The sequence below is a fragment of the Terrapene carolina genome, unplaced genomic scaffold, assembly GCF_002925995.2.
Source record: "Terrapene carolina triunguis isolate 2854851 unplaced genomic scaffold, T_m_triunguis-2.0 Scaffold236, whole genome shotgun sequence".
Classification (NCBI taxonomy): domain Eukaryota; kingdom Metazoa; phylum Chordata; order Testudines; family Emydidae; genus Terrapene; species Terrapene triunguis.
Genome location: NW_020664587.1, coordinates 10107186 through 10134783, shown reverse-complemented (window position 1 = coordinate 10134783; position 27598 = coordinate 10107186). Strand labels below are relative to the sequence as shown.

Genomic DNA, 27598 nt, shown 5'->3' with positions numbered 1-27598 from the left:
TCTCCCACTGCAGCGCTATCACTGGGGCAGCTCCACCGGTTGGTAGCACTGCGGGGAGGGGAGATGGGGACACAGGCATATTTACCACTGTGACATCTGGTCCTATTCTGAGCAGGGTTGGCTGGCCCAGCCATACACATGCCTGCGCCTTGTCTGTGCAACGCCACCCACTGCTGCTACCACTGACAGAGCTGCTCCCCTGGGGTGGCTAATGTAGGCAAGGCCCAACGTCCTTCCGCCCTGCCCTGGAGGGAGGGAGGGAGGGAGGAGTCTGGCCTTCATGGCCCATTCAGGCCTTGGCCTCTCTGATGGGACTGCCAACAAGAGGGACAGGCAGGCCCCATTTTGGAGGTGATTTCTGGGCTGTGGTGTGAGACCCACCAAGCTCACTTGACCCCAAGGCCTCAAACGACCATCACTGTTGGAGCCAGGCCAGATTTGAACTGGTGACAGAGAGTGTAGCAAAGTACTGGAAAGATGCAGGCTCTGGAAGAGCTTCTGAAATGAAAATGTTTCCTCACAGCAGGTCCCTCTTCAGAACCATTTCGCTGTAAGACATGAAGCAAACCACCCACAAGGTAGCATACACCTCTGCTCCAGGCTCTGCTGCAGATCTGATAGGAAAGCTCCAGTGATTAGCTCGGTTAACAATCGAACGCAATAGCCAAATGTTGCCTTCTCTTTCACAGTGAATGGTCTCCCAGGGAGAGTTTTATTGATGATTCCCAGCATGAGCTCTCAATTTAACGCTGCAGAGTAGGACACCAGAAACTCCGCTCCCGCCTGAATGCAGGAGAAACAAGGACTTCCCAGTAGGTTACAAGGCAAGTTGTTATTTTGTAGCATTTTTCCCATGCTTGATTGTAAACTCTTGGGGGCAGGGGCTGTCTTTTTGGTCTGTGTTTGTACAGCACCTAGCGCAGTGGGGTCCTGGTCCATGACTAGGGGTGTTAGGCGCTACAGTAATAAAAATAATAAATAATAATAAATAGGGCCCTACCAAATTCACGGTCCATTTTGGTCAATTTCATGGTCATAGGATTTCAAAAATCATACATTTCATGATTTCAGATATTTAAATCTGAGAGTTCATGGTGTTGTAACTGTAGGAGTCCTGACCCAGCTCTGAAGGCAGGAGCTCAGAAGTGAGGGTGGCATGGTACGGTATTGCCACCTTTACTTCTGTGCTGCTGGTGGTGGGGCGCTGCCTTTAGAGTTGGGCACTTGACCAGCAGTTGCTGCTCTCTGGCCACCCAGCTCTGAAGGCAGCGCACAAGTAAGGGTGGCAATACCACAACACCCCTACAATAATCTTGCGACCCCCCCCCCCCCACAACACTCTTTTGCGGCAGGACCCCCAGTTTGAGGAATGCTGGTCTCTCCCGTGAAATCTGTATAGGGTAAAAGACCAGATTTCATGGTCCGTGGCGCATTTTTCACAGCCGTGAATTTGGCAGGGCCCTAATAATAGATCAGCCACTGTAAAAAGAGCCAAACTTACCTCGCAGTAACCATGAAAGCTACATTCTCAAAGAGACTTCACCCAGCCTCTCAAACTGAAGGGGTAAATTTGCAGACCTTTTATTTATTTTTTTTTTTTGAGCATTTAATTCCTCTCAGCCAGACTGTCACTGCGCAAGCATTAGGTTTTGTGCAGGCATCGTATGCCATCACCCCCAAGCAGGGCTGGCTCTAGGTTTTTTGCCACCCCAAGCAAAAAAATTTTTGGCTGCCCCCTACCCCAGCCCTGGGCTCCCCTAGCACCTCCCTACTGCCCCAGCGCTGGGCTTTCCCCCCACCCGCACCCCCTGCTGCCCCAACCCTGGGCTCTCCCCCCCACCCCCACCAGTACTGACTCCGCCTGCTCCCCCCTTGCCTCCAGCCGGCCCTGCCCCCGAGCCAGGTGCTTAGGGGTTTAACTGCTGCCTTTGCAGGCACAAATGATATTTGCGGATTTCACATTTGGCTCTGGGCATTGCCTGGTTTGTTGAGCATTTAAACAGTCACCTGATTTCCTGAGTCATAATCTGTTGGATCGTCATCAGGCTCTCAAAGTGACTAACAATCTGACTGCTGAGTCACTGCTGCCAATTTGCACAACTTTAGCAAAAGTTGCATTATAGTTGTGTTCTCATGGACCTCCCGGTTGCTGGGGACACGTGAGCCCGTGAGAATCTCAGCTTTCGTTTCAAAGTTTCCAGCCCTCCTGGTTGTTGAGAAAAGACTGAAAATGTGGCCTGAACGCAGCCTTAAACGCTCAGAAACCAGCAGGCAAATCAAATGTATTATTTAAGAAACAATCACTTGGGGGGCTAAGGGGCTGTCACATGATTTCTTAAATGCCTGAGGTTGCCACTTGTGTGGAGTGGTCTGATTTGTGGGATCTATGGGTATGTCTACACTGGCGCTGGATGTGAAATTCGCAGCTCAGGTAGATGTACCCGCACTAGCTCCGACTGACCTACCATGTTCAAAATAACAGTGTAACCAGCGCAGCGGGGGTGGCAGGTAGGGTTGCCAGCTCTGACTGAAGCTATTCCAGGAGATTTTTTCCCCCCAACATGTCATAATGTCGTTTTCTTAAAATATCCCATTAAAATCTCCTGGATGGCTCTCAATAGTCACCGGGAAGTTGATGCCGATGCCGGGAGACTCCCGGCCAATCCCAGAGGGTTGGCAACTCTAGTGGCAGGGTGGGCTAGCCGCCCCGAGCCTGATCCCATCGGAGATCCTAGGTACGTACTTGGGGCTGCTAGCGTTTCCCGGCTCCTATGCAGCCATAGCTACATGCTATTTTTAGCACGCTAGCTCAGTCTGGGGTAGGGCAGTGTAGCGGGGTGGTCACCCGCTCCTGGCCTGAAAGGGTTAACAACAGGCCTGGGAGAGGTCTGTGGCAGGGGAAAAAGCTGGGCTGATTGGGGAAGCCCCGGCAGCTGGGCCACACCCCAATCCGGCCACAGCTGGCCTGTATAAAAAGGCTGTGAGCCAGTCTCTCTCTCTCTGCGTTCAGAGAGAGAAGGGCCTGGCTGCAGGGAGCTAGAGACAGGGTACCTGAGTGGAGCAGGGCTGGGGAAAGGCAGAGGAGCCGGGGAGCTCCAGCCTGGAAAGCCCCAGGCTGCGGCCTAGCATTGGGCTAATAGGTACTGGGGGTTGCAGAAGGCAGCCCAGGGGTAGGCCAAAGCAGCAGGTCCAAACCCAACCTTGCCGGTGATGAGTAGGCTGATACTGCAGTCTGCCCCAGGGCGCGGGGGCTAGATGGTGACTGGCAGTAGCTGTATACTGAGGCGAGGTGGGGATAGTGGGTGGGGGTTCCCCTGGGAGGGGGAGACCCAGAACTGTGGGGGTACTGCCAGGGGGCAGCATCCAGAGAAAGGGGCACCAGGGTCCTGGGAGGGACACGGGGCCAGCGGCAAGGCGGATCGCCGGCCTGCAGAGGGCGCTCCTGGGTCGATGAGCTAATTCCCAGAAGAGACCAGCAGGAGGCGCCGCAGGGGTGAGTCTGCACTGCTGCAGGCAGGCATATCTACCCTAGCTGGAAATCACACCTCCAGCAGACGTACCCTAAGCGACTTACAATCCAGTTCTTCACTCTGCAATAGAATCAAATGTAAGGATGACAGCAGTGTATTCTACTAGTAAGCCCTTTGTCTTTAAAGGCGAGGTGGCTCGTGGCTTGTTTACCCCACCAAAGATAGTAGGATCATAGCAGGAGCGAGAAGTCACAAATCACATCCTTGTTCCCCTTAAGAAATGTGAATCAGCCTTCTGATATGCCGCTGCTGCGGGTAGTTCTTACATTAAGACGTGTCCCAATTTACATCTGATTAATTAAAACCTCCCATTGCTGTGAGATTGCCCTTTGCATGAGCTGCTTTTTGTGTGTGTCTTTTTCAATAACCTCCCTTTGTTCTCTTATTTTTACATACCAACGTGGCAGAGGGGAGACTGGAAATACCACACTAACAGAAATAATGGCGTTTAAAAATGCACAGCCAGCGCCCGCATACCGTTCAGCGGCAATAATCTATTTTCAGCAGATGAGGAACACAGCTGGAATTACGTTTCCAGGCCGTAGTTCCTATAAGAGACTCCCTTAGAGGTTTGGGCTGAGGGCTGGGGTGGGGAGAGGCGTGGATGGGGACCGGAGGGGTGTATCAATCTCTCTCCATGCTTGCACACAGTACTTTGAACCAGCCAAGGCAGATGGCAGAGAGTCTTGTGAACCAGCATGTAAATAGCCTGTGCTTGGAGCCAGCCAATCTCAAATTAAAGTTGCAAATCAAAAACACATTGGCTGCTGGGATGACCATGCGCTTACTGGATTATATGATTACTATTCATCACTTATACAGCACCGTAAATGTCACTGGTATATAATGCTGACATCCACTGCCCCAAAGAGCTTACAATGGTCCAGATCATCACACATCCACCTTCAATAAGGCTCGGGGCAGGGGATGTCCCTGAAGAATGATCCTCTCCCATGATCCCATTGGGATGTGGAAGGTTGAGAGTCCTGTGCCATGGAAAACCCCATGGGGCCTGCCCCCAGTCCTGGCAGATCCCAGGGATCCACGGGAAACCCCAGGCCTGTGGGGACAAGGGTTTTTATAGCAATGGGAATCTGCAGAAATAGCAGTAAGCTGAATTATTGGTGTCTCAGGTTTGTGACAGATATAAAGGGGGCAGAAAAGACCCATTGCTCCCAGAGGACCAGTCCCATTCCCATTCCCACTGAAGTCCATGGCAAAGCTCCTATTGATTTCAATGACTGGAGGATCAGGCCCAAAGTTTGGACTTTGTTTTTATTTATTTCTATTAGAGGAGCCCCTAAAGACCTCAGTCGGAACCAAGAGCCCATTCTGCCAAGTGCTGGACACACACAAAGCAAGAGACAGTTCCTGAGAGATCTCCGATCTTACATGGTAACTGTTTGCTCAAGGACCGTGATCTTTACTCCTACAGTTATTAACCCTGAACTGTCAACATCACCTCAGTCCGGCTCGTTACATCTCCTGGCAGGGTTCAAAGTAAATAGATTTCCAAAGAAATTCCCCTGATTCTGCAGAAATAAGGGCAGGATGATGACAATGTGAAGTCAGAAACTAGATGAACGCCGTCCGTGGCTGGGTGGGGTGAGGATCTGAAAGGTATTGTAGCCTGTGGAGGAGTTATTCAGAGACACAGATGAATGCTGGGCACTGCCATGAGGCCAGGTGACTGGGAACCTGGATTAAAGAAAGGGAGACTCAGAGCAAACATGTTTATTAGACACACCACGGATGGATCAACATGGGATTCAACAAGGGGCTAGTGCAGCAGTCCTGATGCAGACAGAATTCCTAGTGATTTCCTTAAGAGTAGAATTTGTTCTCTGTTACAACCCTGACACCCCCTGAAATCGCTGGGTTGCATGAGTGGGAGGGAGAGGGGAATTTGGCTCGTTACCAGTGATAACTGGTTCTAGAGCATCTCTCATCCAAGGATCTCAAAGCACTTTAAAACCATGAATTAATTTTGCCTCACAACAACCTTGGGAGGGATCAAATATCATGACTCAGCCCCCCCACCCCAAATCATGAGATTTTAAAAATAACAAAATTGGGGGTGGGGGGGCAGGCTTTGTACTGGTCTGCTGGTTTTGTAAGCCTTTAGAGGCCACATTTTCAAGCATTTATCTTCGACAATGAGGACTAGAAACTTGATTTCATAGGGGGGGTTCCATTGAACGCTGAGATGCTCCCATCATAACGTGACTCTGGGAGCAGGGGCTTTATGTAAAACACCACAAATCATGCGAGATTTGCAAACTAAATCCATGGCGGAGTGGGGCCTGAATCAGAGACTCCCACTTCCCATTCTCCGATTGTAACACCAGCTAATGCTTCCGTCCAGAGGTTTTTTTTTAAAACTTGTCATCATCCCTCTAAATCAGCAGTTCCCAAAGTGGGTCATGACCCTAATAATGGGGTTGCCAGAGCTGGCGATAGACTTGCTGAGGCCCAGGGCCAAAGCCAAAGCCCGAGCTCCATGCCCAGGGCGGTGGGGCTCAGATTACAGGTCCTCCAACCGGGGCAGCGGGGCTTGGGTAGGCTCAGGCTTCGGTCCCCCTCCTCGGGTCATGTAATAATTTTTGTTGTCAGAAGGGGGTCACAGTGCTGTGAAGTTTGAGAACTTCATCTTCCCTCCTAACCCAGCCCAGCCTCTCTTTAGTTGAGGGGGGTGGAATTAGTTGGGTTATAAAGCTTTAATAACAAAATTTGGCGTTGGCTGGCCCCTTTGCAAAGGAAAAAGCGCATCTCCTGGCTGGGAGGAGTGATCCCAGCGCACAAAGAAAACAACAATCTGAATGCAGCGTAAAGAGATTACCAGGATTAAAACGAGATGAAAAGGGATGGTTACAATTATTATTAGCTTCAAAGTCCCGGCAACTAGAGCAGCAAGTCACTGCCCATCTGTTCTGTTACGTCCACACGGCCGCCGAGGTTTTGTTCCTGACTGCACATTGCATTTGATGTGCTGGTACAATCTGAACTTTAAAACAAACAACAACAACAGCAGTGAAATCTGATATCCTGGCAACGTGGTACTGAATCCAATGAATCAGGCTGTGGTGCTGGTGCAGAAATAGCATCCAAGAAGTATATCAGTTTAACACATGACAGGACAGAGACAGTTTTGCTGGGCAGACAAAAAAAGGAGAGAGTTTGCTTAAGGAAGCAATGAAAAATGGTTATAATTAAGAACGTATTGAATTGGGCTCGGCGCTATTATTAGAATGAGCAGCCGGGGCTTTATACACGATTTGAATGAACTCCATCAGCATTTGCGCTATAAATTCCGTTTTCCAGAGGGTCTCTAACTTGGCAACGAAATTTTGCTGTGGACTGACTTGTGGTAAACGATGTGAGATGAGCGGGAAATCGGGTCTGCTTTGGGTCTTGATTTCAGTAAATCAGAAGAGGATAAAAACTTTTTTTTTTTTTAAAATAAAGGTTTGATTCTGCAAACCCTTCCGTGAGAAATTCTTACCCCACGCAAACAGTGGATGAAACCAATTGGGCTATTTGCTTGTGTGAGTAAGGGCTGTAGGAAAAGGCTCTGCATTTCTCTGTTGTTGTTGTTGTTGTTTTTCACCTAGAACATGAATTATTTGCTTTTTTCTCATGTATTTAATTATTACTTAAAAGATAATCAAACTATATTAATATTACAATAAAACCTAGAGGCCTCTACCAAGAGTCAGGGGGGGGCAGGGGGGTCTACTCAGTTAGGTACATAGGTACATTGCAAGACCAGTTCCTGCCCCCGAAGAGCCTGTACTCTAAACAGATAAGATCAGGGGGACTGGAACAATTTTTACAGTGGGGGTGCTGAGAGCCATTGAACCAAACTGTATGTGATGGAAACCACTTCAAGCCAGGGAGTGCGGCAGCCCCCCCCCCAGCACCCCTACTTCCAGCACCTGTGGATAAGACAGACAAATGGTGGGAGAAAAGCAGAGGCACAAACAGGTGAAGAGGCCCCAGGTCATCCAGGAGGCTATTGGCAGAGCCATGAATAGCATCTAGGTCTCGTGAGCCCCAGGCCTGTTCTCTATCCACTGGACCACACCATCTCTCACTGGATAGGGGCTGATTCAGCAAGGTGCTGAACACCTGTCCCTCCTATTGAAGCCAGTGGGCTGCCATCACCTTGCAGGACTGATCCCTCAAAAACATAGGGCCGCCGCCCTTCCACTCTTCCACTGCCATAAATTGGCGCGGCGCCATGGACCATTCCAGGGAGCTGCACTGATTTACACCAGATAAGCATCCGCCCCATCGAGCCACGTTCTGCAGTCCTTAAACAAATAAAGCTCTCATTGGCTGAGGCCCAGATCCTGAAAGGTATTTAGATTGATTTCAATGGGACTTAGGGACCTAATTACCTTGGAGAATTTGGACCATAGTCCAAAGCTCCTGTTGCTTAAGGACTCCAGAACTTGGCCCAAAGCTCAGACAGAAATGTGAACATTGTACTTTTTGTTTAACATAGAAATACACAGAGCCAATCAGTATCCCATGCAAATGTAAGCTGCAGACCAACCAGGGAATGAGGGGGAAAGCATTCCTATAGGAGGGTCAGAAGCATTGAGGGATATGTTAGATTTGACGAGGGGATGGGCTAATCTTGTCCCATGGTGGCTATTTTCTGTGAAACACAAGAACAAAATTAAAACAGGAAAATCCACTGCATTTTATGCAGCATCCTTTCCATCTTCCTGCTTTAAGGCCGTGATCCATTGCCCATTGAAGACTTTCATGGGGCATTGGATGGAACCTTTAAAAGAGCAGGTTCTTCACACACTATTTCAAGATGCTGGAAAGAGAATCCGAGTTTTGATCATGGTTGGGATCAGGTTTGGGAGTTTGCCAAAGATCTAGCTGAGCTTTCTTAAGTATGACCAGAGAATCTGGCAAGCCCTCTTTGAAAAGGTCCGTGGAAAAGCCCTCTTCTCAGTGAGGCAGTGTAGTCTAGTGGTTAGAGAAGCAAGCGCTTGTAGGTAAAGCCAGTTGGAAAATGAAATTTTCAACTTGTGGGAAATTGTGATATTTTGAAATTTGTTTTTGTTCCAGATCAGGACAAAAAGTCAAAAATATAAAATATTTCAGTTTGGAAACACTGAATGAACCTTATTGAAATGAAATGTTTCAACAATGTTGAAACACTATACTTTGATATAAAAAATTAAACAAAATAAATAATAAATATAATATAGAAGTCCAAACCAAATGGAGTAGTTGGAACAAAATGAAATGATAAAGTCAGAACCAAATACTCCATTTTGATTTTAAATCATTTTGGAACTTTTCCTTCAAAAATTTTGTCGCAAATCATCACATTCCCGCAAAACATTTGAGTTTAGAGAAAACAGCATTTTCGGATGGAAAAATTTTGGCAACAATTTTTTTCACCAGCTCTACTTGTGAGTCACTGAAGTCTCCTGAATTCATTCCCTGACTCACACTTTGACCATGAGGCATCAGTCTATCGTGGTTTGTACAGTGCTTTGAGATCCTCAGACAACAGCCATTACAGGAGTGCATAGGATGGTAGTAAAATGAGTTCTCTCACCAATTCTTCACACAGCATTGAACATGTGTGTGCTGGGTATTTACTCTAACAGTTGATATTAGATGGTTGATGCTTTTTTATCTTTGCTATATTATATAAATCTGGGCCCAGATTCTGAATTCAGTTACCCTGGTGTTAATCTGCAGTACAGTCTGCCTTTATTAACGTTCATCCTGTTTTACACTGGTGTACTTTAGATCACCATCTGGCTCTTTGTGAGCTGAAATAAAATAAAATATAAAATTAACCTGTGAAAGTCAAACCTCAAAGAAGGCCCAATCCTGCTGTCTTTACTCAGGCACAACTTCCACTGAAATCAATGGCAGATGAACCTCTCCGCTACATCAGTGCAACATCGCAGGAGAATCTGAGCCCTGAGAGTTTTGACCTCAACCCAGTGAGGTCAATGGAAGAGTTTCACCAGTGATTAATTTGTCCCATTGTCTCCATGCTTTAGCACAGCAGGCTGCACGACAACTGGTGTGGAGCACTTCTTGCCGAATCTGTCTGCTAGCATCCCCAGAGCAGCAGAATCCATCACAGCACACAGCAACTGCCCTGAAGAGTGAAAGGGGAATGGCAGAAGACATGCTTGCTGAAGAGTAGTTCTAGGCTATGGGGTCTGTGACCGGCACACACTCTGGAGAGCTGAGCTGGCCAGGGGGGCCATGTGGTAAGCCATTGCTGAAATTGACACAGCACTGCAGTAGTTTCCTGAGTTGCATGTGGGGACGAAGTCGACACTTTGCATTTTTGGAAGTAAGTGCTCTGCCTGTTTGATGCCAGCTAAGATTTTTCCGGCACGTGTCAACATTTGCAGCTGTCAGCTGGGATGCTGGAAATGTGAACAGCAACCTGTATTTTTATGTATAGCAATCATTAAAAACAACTCTGGAAGGCTTCTAGAGACTGTGTGCATGCGTGTGGATGGGGATGCGTGTGTGTCGTGAGTGTGTCATTGTGTTGGTGGATGTTGAGCGTTGCTCAGTGTTTAGGGAGATGGGGCCCTCACTATGTATTTGTGGTTAGTGGCTGTGAGATAGCACATGTGTGCTGAATGTTTGTGTGGGTATGTTTCTGTGTCGGTGTGGGGAATATGGGTGTATCTGTTTCAAATGTTGCTCAGTGCATGTGCATCTGGTGAATGTGTCTAGGGGGAAGGGAGGAATGTGTGTGGGGTTGTGGCAATAGGAGTGTGAGTTTGTGAAGGCACACCCCTGCCCCTGGGAAATAGTGCATGGCATTTATCTTCCTTTATCTATGCTCCCTCCAGAACCCATGACACTTTGGTGTCTTGGCCAGATTCCACCTAGAGCACAGTAATTGCATTGGACCCAATCCTGCAGCCCTCTACTCGGGCAAACACTTATTTTCTTCACTGGGAATTTTGCTTGAGTTCCATTCAATTTTTACAACTGCTGCTGCTGCAGTGTCTCCGGCGGATGGAAAACAAGAGAGCCCAGACCACAGGAGGCAATTCCATTGTAAATTGTACAGTGCGGGAGCAGCTGTGATCGAGCAGCCAGAGGGCAGGGATGGGAGACGGGAGAGCTGATTTATACATGCTTGCTGGGTGACCGTGGGCGTGTCACTCCGCCTTTCTATGTCTCAGTTTCCCCCTCTGTAAAATTGGGATATTGATACGGACCTTTTGTGGGGCCCCTTGAGAGTTATAGATCCAGAAAAGCAGATTATTATTATGAGAGTCATTAGGGATGCGGAATGGTTTTGTTTTCTTAGTAACCTTGCTGGTGAACGGTGCCGAGTATTTGCATTTGGGTTATGGCAGTGGTTCTCAAACTTTTGTACTGGTGACCCCTTTTACATAGCAAGCCTCTGAGTGCCACCCCCCCCCTTTTAAATTAAAAACAAATTTCTTTATATTTAACACCATTATAAATGCTGGAGGCAAAGCGGGGTTTGGGGTGGAGGCTGACAGCTCGCGACCCCCCCCATGTAATAACCTCGCAACCCCCTGAGGGGTCCCGACCCCCAGTTTGAGAACCCCTGGGTTTTGGGGATGTCAGTGGCTATGGCAGACCCACACTTCTCTCTGCTGCAGTTTTAAAATAGGGAAAGAGAAGTGAGTGTGAAGGGGAGCAAACCACAAACACTCCTGGTTCAAACAAGCTTCTCTTCCAGTTTCTTCTCTTCCCCTAGATGACAATGACATTGATTTGGGTTTTCTATCCATCACTCGTTGCTGTTCCCCACCGAGCCTGGAGTTTTAATCTCTTTCACTTGCCTTTCCCTTTGTTTTCCTTTTAACAGTGACAAATGGGAACATGATTCAGAGGCAGGGCAAGCGAGAGAGCTTCTATGCGAGCTCTGGCCCCGGGGGAGGTTGTTGTCTTAATGCGATTTGCCTCATGTACAGTGATTTGGCTGCCAGGGAAGGGCTGGGTGCCATTTTGTAATGGTTTCAGAAGTAAAAGCACCCCCCAAACTGGGATAGCACGTTTTTAAACCGTGGAACTCAGGCCCTGGTCCTCTCTAACAAGGCGTCGAACTCTCGATGATTTCAGTGGCAATTAGGTACCTTAGTACCTTTGAGGAGGGATGTCATGGGGCCAGAAACTGAGCAGTATTCAAACCGGGGCTGGGCATTTTGAAGGATAACAAGAATAACTAGAGCTAGACTAGTTAATGCTGAGTAGGGTGACCAGATGAGGGAAAGAAAAAATTGGGACACATGGGGGGGAGGAAAAAAAAAAAAGCCGAGTCAGTCCCTGCCGGCGGAGCAAATAAAAAGGCGCTGCCGGCGGATATCGGGACAATTTGCGTCCTGACCGAAGGGACACACCCCGAAATATCAGGATGTCTGGTCACCCTAATGCTGACACAAATTGTGGAAGGGATATTAGACCTTATGCTTTAAGCCAATTTCTAATGACTAGAGATTAGGAGATTTCCTGCACCCGGGAGCTGGCCACTGTCAGAGACAGGCTGCTGGAGAGGATGGACCACAGTTCTGATCCAATCTGGCGATCCCTGTGTTCCTAGCATGGACAGCACCAGGGTAAGCCTCCCGGTACTGTCTCTCCAACCTTCCTCAACCCTGACCTGCAGGGACTGCTCTAGAAGCAAGATGCTGGTTCGTTTTCCATTAATCTGCTGTGCTTAAGAGGCCGGCCGACCTTGATTAGAATGAACTTGCTGCTCGTCAAGGCCAGAGGGCTTCCTTCTCAGCTGGGAATCAGCAGTCTTGTTTATTTTGTCTGTGACCCAGGCTAGAACAATCATGCCATGTGTGAAGGGAACTCGTGAGCGTGGTTCTGCTAGGGCAGAAAAAGAATGATCAGGCCACAGTAGTCAGGGAAACTATGGCGGAGACTTGCGACCATTTGCAACTAGCACATTAGCGAGCCCGGCATAGCTCTGCCCCTCCTGGGATCAGGCTCTGAGCACGTGCTGCTGAAAAGAGATTCACGCCTCCTCTGGGTCTGTAAAATAAATATGGCCTGATTCTCTCTGGCCCTGCCCAGGTGCAGTCACGTACACCAGCGCCAAGTGGGAACACAGCGCTACCAAAGCAGAATGCCAGCAGGTTGCACTGGTGACAAGCTGCAAAGCAACAGAAAATCCGGCCCTTACTAGTGAGGCGTGAAGCATATGTCTCGCGAGGCATGTGGCAATTGCTTCTGAGTTTGAAATAGCTCCAGGTCAGCGGGACAGTCACTTCAGGAGAAGACTAGAAACCTTAGGGGTGGGAAACACTTAAGGCTAGAAACACAGTCAAGCACCTGTGTCCTAAGCAGCATCTTAGCCCTAAATTATGGGAATGACACCTAAATTATGTGAGAGACGCCCTGTGGGATAGTGGTGCAACATTCTCCCTTAAACCTTGACTCCCACCCCTCACCTGATACAGGAAATTCAGTACCGTACCATACCATAGCTCAAAGCAGGACCAATCCCCAGACAGATTTTTGCCCCAGATCCCTAAATGGCCCCCTCAAGGATTGAACTCACCACACTGGGTTTAGCAGGCCAATGCTCAAACCACTGAGCTATCCCTCTGTCCTCCTGAGAAAGCCAACAAGATGAAAAACTTCATGCCCGCTGTAGTGATGGGGTTTGTGCAACATTCACCTACCTCATGTGGGGAGGGATAGCTCAGTGGTTTGAGCATTGGCCTGCTAAACCCAGGGTTGTGAGTTCAATCCTTGAGGGGGCCACTTACGGATCTGGGGCTAAATCAGCACTTGGTCCTGCTAGTGAAGGCAGGAGGCTGGACTCAATGACCTTTCAGGGTCCCTTCCAGCTCTAGGAGATAGGTATATCTCCATATATATATCAGGAAGGGGCGGTGAACCACTAACTCTTTTCACGCCAGTCACCGCAGGGTTGTGAGCTCTTGGTCATTGCTGGGGTGAGCCTGGAGCCGTGTTTTATTCTCCCTACAGCCCAGAGATTTTTACGCGGCCCAAATTTTAACCCTTCAATCTGATGCAGATTTTTGTGTTGATGGGGCCCAATCCAAGTCCCATTGACCTGAAAGGGGGATGCCCGTGCACAGTTTGGCCAGTGTTGGTACAATCAGTGACTTGCAGAAAGCATTTTGTGTGGACAAAAGCATAATCCACGTGGCAGTCAAGTGCAACAGGAATGTAAAATAGTTGCCATTAACAGAAGGCCTCACTAAAAGCCCTGTGGGGTCAGGTTTCATTTATTTGTACCGTACTTTAATACTATTTATTTCTGTAAAGCCATCTCTCTGAGAATCAAATTTCATTTCATTTTAAAAACACACACACTTTCATTAATTAAGCTTCCCAGCACTCCCATATGGTGGGAATTATACCTGTGTTACAGAAGGGTAAACTGAGGCACAGAGCTGTTAGGAAATAGTCTACAGCCCCATAGTAAGTCAGTGTCAGGAATCCCCATCCTGAGGTTCTCAAGCTGGATGTTGTGAACAGGTGACAGGGGGGCATGGCCACCTGACCCTTCCCAGCTAGATGGAGAGGGGGAGGGAGAGGGTCCCAGATTGAAAAAGGTTGACTGATCTAGACAGTAGATCACGCTTTCTCTGGCAATGCACTCTTTTGTCTTTGGCTCTTAAGTAACTGGAAAGACCCACACACCCAGCAGCTGTGATAGAGTTTGCTTAGTTCACTGTCTGCCTTGATTGTGGCTGTCTTACAATTGAGAGGGTGTTTTGGGTTTTTTTTTTTTTTTTAAGTATTATTTAAAACTGGAGCAAATCTGGGCCTGCCTTAGAATTTCATGGCCATTACTATGGTGCACACCATGGTAAATCGAAACTTCTTCTTGCAAAAAGCAGGGATAAACTCAGAGGCTCATGCTGCAAAACAGCCGGCTGCTACCTCAGCTAAAGGAGAAACTTGCCTAGCTAGTAGCAGTATAAGGCCTGAGCACATTTGAGCAGTCCTGATTCCATCCAGTGGAGGGCAGTGGTGCATTTAGTCACACCACCAGTTCTGTTTTATTCCACCCCAATCCATCGCTGATGAAACCAATATGACTAAAGTAAAAATCATGGCGAGAACTGTTTCCTTGTAACCAATTCCCTCTAGTGAATCCGAATGGAAGAGGGTTTATCTAGCACCAAGAGCAAGGAAATGGGTCTAGTCCTGGCTCTCCCAATGACTCACTCAGTGATCTGAGCCTTAGCTTAGCTGCTCTGTGCCACAGTTCGTCCAGCAGTGAAATAGGTTTAGTTACAACACCCCACGGGGATGAGCTGCGCTAAATTCATTAAGGTTTGGAAAGCACTGGGAAATCCTCCTATGAAAAGTGCTATATAAGTGCAAAGCATTATTCTGAATATTAGTGCATATAAATCTGTCACTAGCGGTGTAATGTGTGAAGCTCTGAATTGCCCAGAGAGAACACAAAACAAATTGGCTTGCAAGTGAGGGCTGTGCTGTCTGCACAACTAACAAGGTAGGTGGCTTCTGGCCAAGCTGACTTTCCTGGACAGTGGAGTGCAGAAAGGGGACCATACGGGCCTCTTCTGTGGATTGTGAGGCAGCAGTGGAAGGACCACTACCACTGATTGTATTACCCTGAAAATGGGATGTGTCTACACTGCCACTTAATCACTGGAGCTAACACCAATAGGGACTTACCTTGACTTGTAATCAGGGTAACTTGCAACAATGCATGGCCAATGAAACATTGATTGCAGCAAATGTGTATTTGCAAGTGTATTTCCCCCAATAGAAAGACACATCTACCTGTGGCTCTCTGTATTATTATTATTATTATTATTTATTTGTATTATCGTAGCACTTAGGAGCCCCCGTCCTAGAATTAGACAGACCGTGACCCAAAGAGTTTGCAATCTAAGTATAAGACATGAGACACCAGATGGATAGAGACAGACCAACAGGGTAGTAGAGGGGAACAGTGAGACGATATTGGTCAGCATGACAGGCAGTGGTCTCAGCACACAAGCAGCCTCGCCATTGTCAAGTATTTTGTAGGCCTCCTGGCAAAGAAGAGTTTTGAGAAGGGATTTGAAGGAGGAGAAGGAGTTAGTTTTGCAGATGTTTTCAAGGGAGCTTTCCCCAAACAAGAGGGGCAGGATGGGAGAAAGCATGAAGGGGCTTGTTAGAAAATTTAACAAGTGGGCCCTGGAGGCTGGCGTCATGGGCTGGCTGGAGGCGGGAATCGACCTTTTGAGAGAAGATGGCTAGGGTGGGAACAGCGTGAAGGGCCTTGAAAGTGAAGACAAGTTGAACAGAGGCCCCTGGAGTTTTGGGTGTGCTAATAGATGGCGCAGCTAAGGGCTGAGATTTAAAGCTTGCTAGATTACAAGGCTATTTTAAACATAAATTATTCCTTTGCGGAGACTGGCTTGGAAGTGCCGCATGGCCGTGCAGGAGACCTTGATTTGATTACTAGCCTCTCTCACTCCGGCTGCCGTCATGCTGTCACTGTCTCTCCCTCTCAAGCTGCTGCGACACTTGGAGAAATATGTTCTGCTACTCCCACACAGCCCTACCGTCTGAGACGGCGTTTTCAGCACAGTCAGGGGAAAACATTGACACTGACGCTGGCAGTTCACTGGGAAAAAATCAGCAGTGGAGGACACATTGCAGCTGGAGTTTGTGCTCAAAACATCAGCATCCAAAAAAAACCAGCCCTGTGCAGCCAGACCATCAACACCCCAGTGTCTGAGAATGTAGGCCGGGCACAGTGAAGGAAGCTAAAAAAGTCAGCAACACGTACAAGTTGTTGGCAGGGGACGGATGGCCGAGCAGGGAATACTGCATGTGCGAGGGTGCTGCACGCAAGACAGGAGCATGCCCTGTTTTGACGAGTGGCTTGTTTGTGCAATTGCTACAGGGGAAGCGGTGGGAAGGAAGCTGTGCGAAGGTGCTGAAGCTGCTGCCCGAGGTAAACATTGTGATACACTTAGCTGACGATGGTGCAAAACACAGAAAACTGTAGACCAGAAAAAAGGAAAAATAGAACACGGCTGCATCAAAAGCCTGCCATGTGGATTTATCAGCCTAGTTTGTTACAGAATTTTAAAGAGTCTCTGGATTGGCCATTCAGCGGTTGGCAAGGATGAAACACTCCAGCACAATGCGCACTGTAATTTGGGGACCAGGCTCAGCCAACATCTCTCAGCCACAGGGCTTCGATTCAGCAAAGCATTTATGTGTGTGCTTAAACCCCTTGGCTTCAATGCCGCTTTAAACATGTGCTTAAAGGCAAATATGGTTGTGTGCTTTGCTGAACAGGGATGGATTTAAGCACATGCTTAAGGGTTTTGCTGAATCGGGGCCTACAGCTTTACAGGGACCTTTAAACTGACTTCATTATACACTTACAACATGCCTATGCTGTTATTTACCAGCTACATTAGACAACCAGCTGTATCTTTTGATAGCAGTTAATTTAAATCTCCTGTTTCAAATTCAGACCACAGCTGTTGCTCTTAAAGGGATACTGTCAGGTTAAAAATCAGACAGTGTATTTTGGGGGGAAATATTACTAATAGGTTAGATTGTTAAAACCGAAAGACTATCTTTAATCTAATTTACTTTTCATTATTCGTGCAGTTTATCCCTTTCTTGCATTTCAGTCAGTTTGGACAATGGAAATAGCTGAGTCAATTCTACTTTTATTTCTAAATCACTTTCGCTTTCTGTACCAGAGCAATGCTGCAAGGTCTGGATTGCCAACACCAGATGGGAATGTTTAAATTCAATCAAAAAGCTGTTTTCAGTTACATTAAAATATATCTATTAATAGGAAGTTCTGTAAAACCTGTAAAAATAATTATTTGACAAAATCTACATTTTGGGCCTAACCTGCCCACTTCCGATAATATCCCTTTAATCTCAACAAGCCCACTAGGCCCTAAACCTACCAACACTTAGGCACAGATGTTTAAATCATCCTTGTAGCCAGCTGAAATCAAGTAAGCTACACATGCATGGAGTTACACATGTATAGCCCTTTATTAAATGTGATACTAAAATATTGCATGGAATTTGCTTGGACTACATTTGAGGCTTTAAGGAAACAAAACAAAAAATTGTTCTTCCCATGCCTTTTGAACCCATTAAAGTCTTTTGATAGTCGTTCTCGGTGCTTCTTTCCATGGTCTGTACATTATACAATGCAGTAATCACACGGTGTAAATGATTTTCAATTCAAAATCCAAATACACGCTGGACTTATCAGAATGGTGAATCAAGCTTATATGAAAGAGGGTCACCATTGCCATAAAATAGGATGGAAAGTTTAACTGTGAAAAGACCGCTGATTTGATAATATGGCTTTTGGGGGGCAAAATCATGCCGGAGTTGCCAAGGCATTACTGGATGTGGGTGGGGCTAGATGAGCTGACTGATTTAAGCAGTGGGCCTCCTTCATTATAATACAGGGAGGCTCCCAGTATTTGAGGAGTGGCTGCCACGTGATCAAATGACATGGGCAATTAAAGCCCCTTGCTTGGGGAACATGAGGCCATTGTGTCCCGTCCTGATGACACATTTATGCAACACAGGGACATGACCACTCCGTGCTTTGAGCATGGGCCTGCTAAACCCAGGGTGGCGAGTTCAATCCTTGAGGGGGGCCATTTAGGGATCTGGGGCAAAAATCTGTCTGAGGATTGGTCCTGCTTTGAGCAGCGGATTGGACTAGATACCTCCCGAGGTCCCTTCCCACCCTGATAGTCTATGATTCTCTACCCCATGGGGGGAACCCCAGTGGGGCCCAGGCCTGACATGACACTCCTGGGCCAGTGACCCCCTGGCTGCTCGGGGCAGCTGCTTTGCCACCTGGCCGGGCTCCAGCCCCAGCCCAGCGGGGCGGGGAGGTGCCGGGGAGGGAGCAGCCGCGCGTCACCAGCCGCACCCCCCCCCGGGCGGATTTACAGAGAGATCCTCCCACTTCCCCCACGCGATCATCCCTCGACCGCCCGGGCCGGGAGGCGGCTCCGGCCAGCCCGCAGCACCAGCCGCCGCCGCGCCGGGAAAAGTTTGTTTGCAGGAGTTTGGGGCGCGCCATGGAGGCGCTGCGCTCGGCGGGCCGGGCCATCATCCGGAGCCCCAGCGCCGCCAAGCAGTCCTGGGGCAGCGGCAAGCACAAGAGTGAGTCCCCCGGGCTGGGGGGTGCTTAGCCCTGGGGGGGGGGCAGTGCCCGGTCGGTCCCTCCCCAGGCCTGGGGCAGTGCGCGCTGCGGGGCCGGACCCTGGCACGGGGCAGCTGCTGCGCCCTCGGCCCCCGGGAACAGGGTTTGCTTCTCCCCGAGTGACCTGCTTTGCTTTGGGAGCCTGCCCGGCTGGCAGCCCCGGGAGCCTTTTCCCTGTTGCTGGCCCGCCTAGAGCAGGCGGGGGTGGGGGCCCTGGGCGCTGGGGTGGGGTTGGGACTGGCTTCCCAAGGCCTGTTCCCTTCTCAGTTAAGCAGAGAGGGGCCAGCCCAGAGCAGTCCCGAAAACCCCACTACAGCCCAGTCGGGATGTATGCTTCTGCTCTCCCTCCCTACCCTCGGGGGCAGCAGGTTGGGGCCTGGCTTGTGCTGCCTTCTGGTTTGGACAATCCCGAGCAAATGGAAGAAGAGTGAGAATGTTCCTGGCCCGCAGCTGAATGAGCAAGTGGAATGATGTAAAGCGGGGTTAATAGTTACTTACGGTCTCCGCAGAGCGAATGTGGCCGCCGCCTGTGTTGCTTCTAGTGACTGACGATGAGATGGTGGCTACGGAAGGCATTCCTCTTCCTGGCACCTGGAGTTATAGCGCCATAGTTTAGGAATTGCTGCACTGTCTAGGTGAGGTTATGGGCCTGCCTGGATGTCTTGAGCCAATTTAGAGAGTCACCGTCTGCTTACCTGCAAACTCCGCTGAACTCCGTAGCTCCGCTGTCAGACTGTTCCTTCCAGGGATCGCTGACTTGACTTCCTTTAGGAAGGAATGTATGTTTCTCAGCTCCCTAAATGAGCCCTTCTCTACCCCAAATCTCGCCTTTTGCAGACAAACCACCCTACTTCTCCTTTGGCTTGACAGCTTTGGGATTGTTGACCTGGACCGTGGAATGTCCAGGTTTTCTTTCCTTTTATGCAAAAGGAAACTGTAAGCAAACAAAAGTTGTTGCATTCCCAGGAGAAGAATGGAGTGTAATGAGACCACACAACACTCTGCCTGCTGAGCAATTTACACATCTTAGTGTGGTGTGTGAGCAGTAGTACATAGTAGACATGCATTAGTCTGTTGGCCGCATGTGTTCTCTCTAAGCCTGCCCTCGATCTTGACAGATGTTAGCCCTACACTCCTCTTAGGCCTTGGCTACACTTGGGAATTCACAGCACTGCCGTGGCAGCGCTGTGAAGTGCGAGTGTAGTCGCGCCGCCAGCGCTGCGAGAGAGCTCTCGCAGCGCTGTATGTACTCCACCTCTCCGAGGGGAGTAGCTTGCAGCGCTGCGAGCGAACGTGCAGCGCTGTAGGCGCTGATTACACTGGCGCTTTACAGCGCTGCACTCGCTGCACTCGGGGAGGGAGGGGGACGTTTTCACACCCCTGAGCGCAGCAAGTTGCAGCGCTGTACAGCGCCAGTGTAGCCAAGGCCTCTGTCAGTCTGGATTCTTCTCCTTTCTGTCCCATCACTCAAAGGGGGCTGGGTTCATGGAAAGGGTTAAAGCTCTGCAGTAGGATTTTTTGCTTTGGTTTAGTTGTTGCTTTATCCAGAGTCAAATCAGTGGTTAATTTGTAACTTTGGTTTTTTCAGCTGGCTTAAAAATATGCTACACCCAGGATACCAGTTTGAAAAATCAAGCACTGCAGTGAGATTTTCCCCCCCCCCCCCCCACTCTATCCAGCTTGGTACTAGATTCTTGAGCTTTGGACAGTAGCTGTAACTTGCATTCATTCAGAGGCTGCTGGGCGCCTGCCATGTACACACACAGCCCTGCTCCCACACAATCATGAAAGGGTTTGAAGTGGACTTTTTTCCATTTTCTTCCCCTTCTGAGTTGTTTTTAGCAGTGTTATGATACTCCTGCCTGGCCTCTTAACCTTGGTGGGATCTCTGACTCCTCTCCCAGCATCTAAGCCCTGTGTGTTTCTCTCTCTCTCTCTCTCTCTCTCTTCCCCCTCCTCTCTGCTGCAGCTTGGATGGGAGTATGAGATATTAATTTCCTGCTATGGGTGGTAGATCCTTCTCCCCATTTCCATCCCTTCAGTGTGTCCAGAATGCTGCTCCCAGGATCACCTTGCGCTCCTATCCCTTGCATCTTTGCACTGGTTTATTCCGATCAAGCTTCTTGTCTTCACCTTCTAAAGCAGGCTGCTCTCTGATCTCATTTCCTCCCATGGGATGTCCCAGCCTCTCTGCTCCACCCAAGATTCTCTGACTGGTTCTTTTGTCTCCTTCACCCACTCCTAACTCCATGTCCCAAGGCTGGGAAGAGCCACCTGCTCAACACTCTCTAAAAGCTGGTCCGGGCCTCCAGGCTGCCCTCTTCCATAAGGCCTAAAGTGCTAGACTGTGACTGTTCCCTTTCTGGTTCTGACTTACCGTGGTGAATATGCACAGACCTGTCCATTGATAAGATCCTGGACTAGCCTGGCATTTTTTCCATCTCCCTAAAAGCTAGGTGAAGAAACTCATGGGAGGAGATAAGTGGGGTTTTTGCTAAGTGCTCTCGCCAGAGGTGCAGTACCAGCAGGTGTGCAGGAAAGCCCAAGAATCCTGCAGCATACCAAAGCACGCTAATCCAGTTTTAAGAATGAAGGATTTTCCTTTGCCAGCTTTCCCTGTGCCAATAAACACCCCTAGTGTCTGGAGACTTCACTACATGGTGGCAAGATCAAACTGCTTGATTTTTACTAATCCTCTGAGATTTACTCCAGGTTTTTTGCCTCTTGTAAGGATTAAGAGTCTAGTATCTCTGGATCTGAAATGATCGCGCTGCTGCTGGAGTGCTGTCTCCGTCCTCTGTAGGAATCCTAAGCAGTTGTTTAACTCTGCGGTAGGCGCTTTGGCACTGGGCGGAAACTTGGTTCAGGGTCTGCAGAGAGTGGCGGGGTGGGATTTTTCTGACACCTACCCAGCTAGAGAGTTAAAAGCGAACCAGATTTTGGTCTTAGACTGAAGCCGTTCAGACTCGACTGTTAAATTGTCTTAAACAAGCTTGTGAATTGCATGAGAATTATTGCGTGCTGAGTAAATATGAATGAAAAGCAGGAGTTGCTGTCAATTGGGGCGAAGACATCTGCTGTGTGAAAGTAGCAGTGATTCCGGGTAAATGCATACTGACCTCTTGCAGAAAGGACTCTCGGTTGCGAGCATATTTGATTGCATTGGACTTACTAAGGTTTCGAGTGTGTGTATGTATATGTTATCTAGCTTTAGATTTGCGCCCCCCCCCCCCTTCCCCCGCCCTCAAAATGAACTTAATGATAAAGCTCCTTTGGAATGGGCACTTGTGAAAATGTAATCTTGGAATCCGTTTGGAGGCCCCAAGATGGAAAAGGTTTCTGGTCTGAACACATCTATCTATTCCCCACACACCTACCACCACTTCCTTCCTTGCGCTCGTGCTCGCTCTCTCTCTCTCTCACACACACACCTACCACCACTCCCTTCCTTGTTCCATCTCTCACTCTCGCACACGGTCCGTACTCTCACACTCACACCTACCACCACGCGCACTCTCTCACACTTTTGCTGGAAGCAGCAGTGAGCCTAGTAACTCCAAGCCGTCATCCCCAGGGGCACATCCAGTGAACGCCAAATGCTCCAGGGAACTGTCACCTTGAAATATTTGCAGATTTCAAGACCGAAGACAAGTTTCTCCTGTTCTGAGAGTGGCAAATGCGAACATAAGCAAGCCGTGCTTGAGGGGGAAGTGGGGCGGGGGGGGGGGGGAGGCAGCAATGTGTGTGCAGACTGTGGCTGGCTTATGAATTGAAAGTGTTTGTTTGAAGTACCATTGAGCTGTGTGCGCTCATGAGATGGGGGAGGAACGTCAGAACAAGCCACTCTGCCCGTCCCCCCCCCCCCCCCCCCCCCCCCCCCCCCAACCAAAGCATAAACCACCGTGAGCTTTGCAGCCCCTTTCAGGTCTGCCTCTCTCAACGTTGAGCAACTGCATGTTGATGGTGATTCTTGATCTAAATCCGTTTGTGAGCCGTGCGCCGTAGATCTAACCAAAGGTGTGCTTGGTACTGTATAGGTGACGGTCTCTGCCATTCAGTAAAATTGGGGGAGCTCCCGCTGCGCCAGCCGAGGAGGGGTGGGTGAGCTGCTGTGAAGGGCTGGTCATCCAAGCCAGGGGAGCAGCGGGCACTTCCCAGTGTTTTTGCCACAGTGTGGGGAAGCTGGGCTCTTCTTTTCGCCCCAGGAGATCTTGGGAGTCCTAGTGGGAAATCCAGGGGAGGGAACAGTTTTGATGAAGTTGATAGAGAGCAGCGTCATGGCTCCTGCCAATGCTCAGAACGATCCTCGCTCTGACAGTTGCCCCTTCCTGGGCTACAAACCATCTTCCTCTCCGAGTACTTCCTCGGAGCTTCTTCCTAACCAAGCACCGCTGTGTGCCTCTGAAAGTGTCAGTGTTCAGACTTCCCAACTGGGGGCACTGAGTCACAGTGGGAGCTGAGGGTCCTCCCCTTGGTCTCCCCTGCCCCCTCAAAACCCTTGCTCTCAGCCTGAATATGCAGCACACAAACAAGATTACTTGGCTGCTTTAATGCCCAAGTAACGTTACTCAACTGCCTAGATGCACAGTGCTTGCCACCCCCACCCCATGCACGCAAGCGCAGTGCAGCTTTGGGCGCGGTCTGAGGTCTTTGTTGCACTCGGTGCTGGAAATGGAAAGGCCCCACTGCAGTCTTCACGCCCCCGCTTGTGTAGACAGTGTGGTCAACTCACCATTTTATCATGAGCCTCTTAACCTCCTCTTCCCCCCCCCCCAATCAAATGTTAAGCCCCAGTTCCTGGAGCCCTGTGATTATGTGAACCTTGGCTTTATCTTCTTTAAAAACCGGTTTCTAGCCCTCCTGTTTCAGAAGTTCAAAAAGGTGACACCCCCTCCTCCCCGTACCCCCTCCTGCCCCCGCCAAGGCTCAGAACCCAGAAGGCAAACTTAAAAAAATAATCATCATAAAAAAAAACAAAAACTGTCATGACCTGTGTGTTTGGGGTTGGCAACTTACATACCAGGTTTCGGATAGCAGAGGTTGGCTTGTAAACTTGCTGATATGCTTCAGGTGGCTTTAAAAGAAATATTCTCCTTTCAAAAGGCATGCCTTCCAATGATGACCTCATGGCAGATACCTGTTCACGGTCTCTGTGCTGGGAAGTGCCGTACACATCAATCTGGAGCCTGTCAGTTAGCATTTGCACTTTACGCCCGGGGCAGGAGGGTTAGTGGAAGAGAGGTGGTGCAGAAGTTGTGGCTTGTTGAAAGCCACAGAGGAAGTCATCACAAGAGCAGCAGATCGAACAAGCAAGAGGTGCCTGGCTTGAAACCTGGTGCTCTCTTCTCTAGCTCATTGAGCTCCCTCCGGGCTGAAATGCGCTGTGGGACCATAACAGGCATGTCTGTCCCTCGGAGCAGAGCTTGAGATGTGTTGCAAGAGTCGTACTGCTACACCGCATAAGCTGCCCCACCCTCGCTTACTTTGGAATCGCAGGGGTGGGAAGCCAAGGAAATCAGTGGCACTGAAAGAGTCTCTGATGCTGACAAAATTCAGCCCTTTTTGCATCGTGTCTGTAAACAGATGGTACCAAGTTACACAAAGCATCTGGCTTGTCCTTGGTTCCCCGCTGAACTTTGGGAGCGGGTCATCTGCACAGCCGCAAGGGTGGGGGTGGGGAGCTTTATCCTAAACGAAGCCTGGCTAAAAATAGCATTCCCTGGTACAGAGGCTACTGGGACTCAGGCTAGCCAAGCAAAATAGACTCTTTCCATGCCCTACAGGCTGGATGAGCTGGATTGCGTCTGAATGCCAGAACCCCACTGGTGCTGGGAAACAACTGGGCCTTCCAAGTCCCGGTGACTTAGTCTATTTCCACTGCAGTTCAGCCCCTGCTCTGGTCAATTGCATTCTGCCCATGTGAACCGGACAGAGGCTGTCCAGTCTAGTGGATAAACAGGGCTAGGAGGCAGACTCTGGTGTCCAGTGCCCTGGGGTTGAGCGTACTGGTTGTATGGCTCGCTTGGAACCAGGATACAGCCCCCCCTTGATACGACTGTCCTCGACTATTCAGGAATATGGGGCATTATTCATCTGCTCGTCAGGCCAGAGCAGATGGGCACAGTGCAGGGATGACATGATTCATGCTGCTTACCAAAGCACAGCTGGTAAGTCAGATCCAAAACCTCCCTGGCTTGTCACTGAAGTTCCAAAATCTGGAGGAATGCAGGAGGTGGTGTAATAGATCGCCAACGGAGCCGTAGTCTCTACAGTCCGCTCGCCTGTTCTGGCCACAGCTGATGGCTTCTGTGCCTCTCCTTGCAAAGCAAAACCGCTGCCAAAGCAAGGATTTGTCAGGCTCAGATGGACTTGCATGTTTTCCCCCAAACGGCGAGTCCTGTCGTGCTGTATCGCATTCAGTGGCTGCTGCCAACGCTTGGCAAACCTTGAAACAGGGAGTAGTTGGACAGACTCGGGTGAAATCTCTATCTGCTGCCTCCCCCTTGCTTGCTGTTGCAGAAGGGAGATGCCATGTTCTCCGGAAAACGAGGGTTCCTACCTGGCATATGTCTCAGGTTGTGGAAAGCTGACCGAGTTGGGAATGTTTGTTTTGTGGGGGAGGGGAAATGGAGAAGCTGTGGTTTTAGAAATGGCGTGCAAAGGTGGCCTCGTTCCTAAAAGTTCTAAGACCCGTTAAATCTTTGTGTAATTACAATACTGGGCACATTATAGACGCCTGGGTGAGCGTGGAAAAGAGGTCATGCTATACTTCTGTCTCCTTAACAGACTATCATGTTCTGTGTCTGACTCTTAATCCTGGTATTTTTGTACTGTCACCCGGATGACTTTTTTTTTTTTTACCCTGTGTGCCCTCCAGTGCTGCACAGAATCAGCTCCCCGCTGCATAAGGCAAGCTTTTGTTCTTTAAAATGAAGGGGGGGACTCACATTTGCAACACTATGGGTAGAAAGAGAACTATTCATTAGGGCTGTCAAATGATTAAAAAGATTAATCGTGATTAAACAATAATAGCATACCATTTATTTAAATATTTTTGGATGTTTTCTACATTTTCAATTACAACAAATACAAAGTGTATGGTGCTCATTTTGTATTTATTTTTTATAAGTATTTGCACTGTTAAAAAAACAAAAGAAATAGTATTTTTCAATTCACCTCATACAAGTTCTCATGAAAGTTCTACGTACAAATGTAGAATTATGTACAAAAAGAGAACTGCATTTAAAAAATAAAACAATGTAAACTTTTAGAGTCTGCAAATCCACTCACACCACCTTCTTGGTCAGCCAATTGCTCAGACAAACAAGTTTTTTTACATTTGCAGGAGATAATGCTGTCCGCTTCTTGTTCACAGTGTCACCTGAAAGTGAGAACAGGCGTTCGCATGGCACCGTTGTAGCCAGCGTCGCAAGATATTTACATGCCAGATGCACTAAAGATTCATATGTCCCTTTAACAACCAGTCCAGGGGACATGCGTCCATGCTGATGACGGGTTCTGGTCAATAACAATCCAAAGCAGTGCAGACCGACGCATGTTCATTTTCATTATCTGAGTCAGATGCGACCAGCAGAAGGTTGATTTGCTTTTTTGGTGGTTCGGGTTCTGTAGTTTCTGGATCGGAGTGTTGCTCTCTTACGACTTCTGAAAGCATGCTCCACACCTCGTCCCTCTCAGATTTTGGAAGGCACTTCAAATTCTTAAACCTTGTGTCAAGTGCTGAAGATATCTTCGAAATCTCACATTGGTACCTTCTTTGTGTTTTGTGAAATCTGCAGCGAAAGTGTTCTTAAAATGAATAATATGTGCTGGGTCATCATCTGAGACTGCTAAACATGAAATATGTGGCAGAGTGCAGGTAAAACAGAGCAGGGGACATACAATACCCAAGGAGTTCAGTCACAAATTTAATTAACGCATTATTTTTTTAACGAGCATCATCAGCATGGAAGCATGTCCTCTGGAATGGTGGCTGAAGCATGAAGGGGCATATGAATGTTTAGCATATCTGGCATGTAAATACCTTGCAATGCCAGCTACAAAAGTGCCCTGCAAATGCCTGTTCTCACTGTCTGGTGACATTGTAGATAAGAAGCGGCAGCATTCGCTCCTGTGAATGTAAACAAACTTGTTTGTGTCAGCGATTGGCTGAACAAGAAGTAGGACTGAGAGGACTTGTAGGCTCTGAAGTTTTACATTTTTGTTGTTGAGTGCAGGTATGTAAGGCACACAAAAAATCTACATTTGTAAATTGCACTTTCATGAAAGAGATTGCACTACAGTACTTGTATGAGGTGAATTGAAAAATACTGTTTCTTTATCATTTTTACAATGCAAATATTTGTAATAAAAAATAATATACACTTTGATTTCAATTACAACAGAATACAATATATATGAAAATATTTAATAAATTTCAATTGGCATTCTATTGTTTAACAGTGTGATTAAAATTGCAATTAATCGTGATTAATTTTTTTGAGTTAATTGCAAGAGTTAACTGCGATTGACAGCCCTACTATTCATATGTAAACAAATGAGTGACTTTATACTTGAGTCTTCAGACAGCCTGAAACAGCTGAACTACTATCTTCTGTTTCAAAGGGGGTGTTTCTCTGAAACCTAATGATGTCAGTATTAGCACTGTTGTGTTCCCTGATCTGATGAAGTGGGTTCTAGCCTACGAAAGCTTATGCCCAAATAAATTTGTTAGTCTCTAAGGTGCCACAAGGACACCTCATTGTTTTTGATCGCTTTGTGTTCATCCCAGGGTGCCAGAAGCCAGTGTTGCCTCTAACTGCTCCAGAGATGGTACTACACACTTATTGGATCACATCTA

At 48.3% G+C, this 27598-nt stretch overlaps 1 protein-coding gene across 2 annotated transcripts in view; it reads left to right on the top strand.

Annotated features, from left to right (window-relative positions):
• The first annotated feature begins 18523 nt into the window (after nt 1-18523).
• Nucleotides 18524-27598, top strand: part of LDLRAP1 (low density lipoprotein receptor adaptor protein 1) — a 40638-nt gene continuing 31563 nt past the window's right edge. For both annotated transcript variants that reach the window (XM_024203670.3, XM_024203669.3), the window contains exon 1: nt 18524-18698. In XM_024203670.3, the coding sequence (XP_024059438.1) occupies nt 18614-18698 (85 nt within the window). In that variant the 5' untranslated portion in view covers nt 18524-18613. The remainder of the gene's footprint in view (nt 18699-27598) is intronic.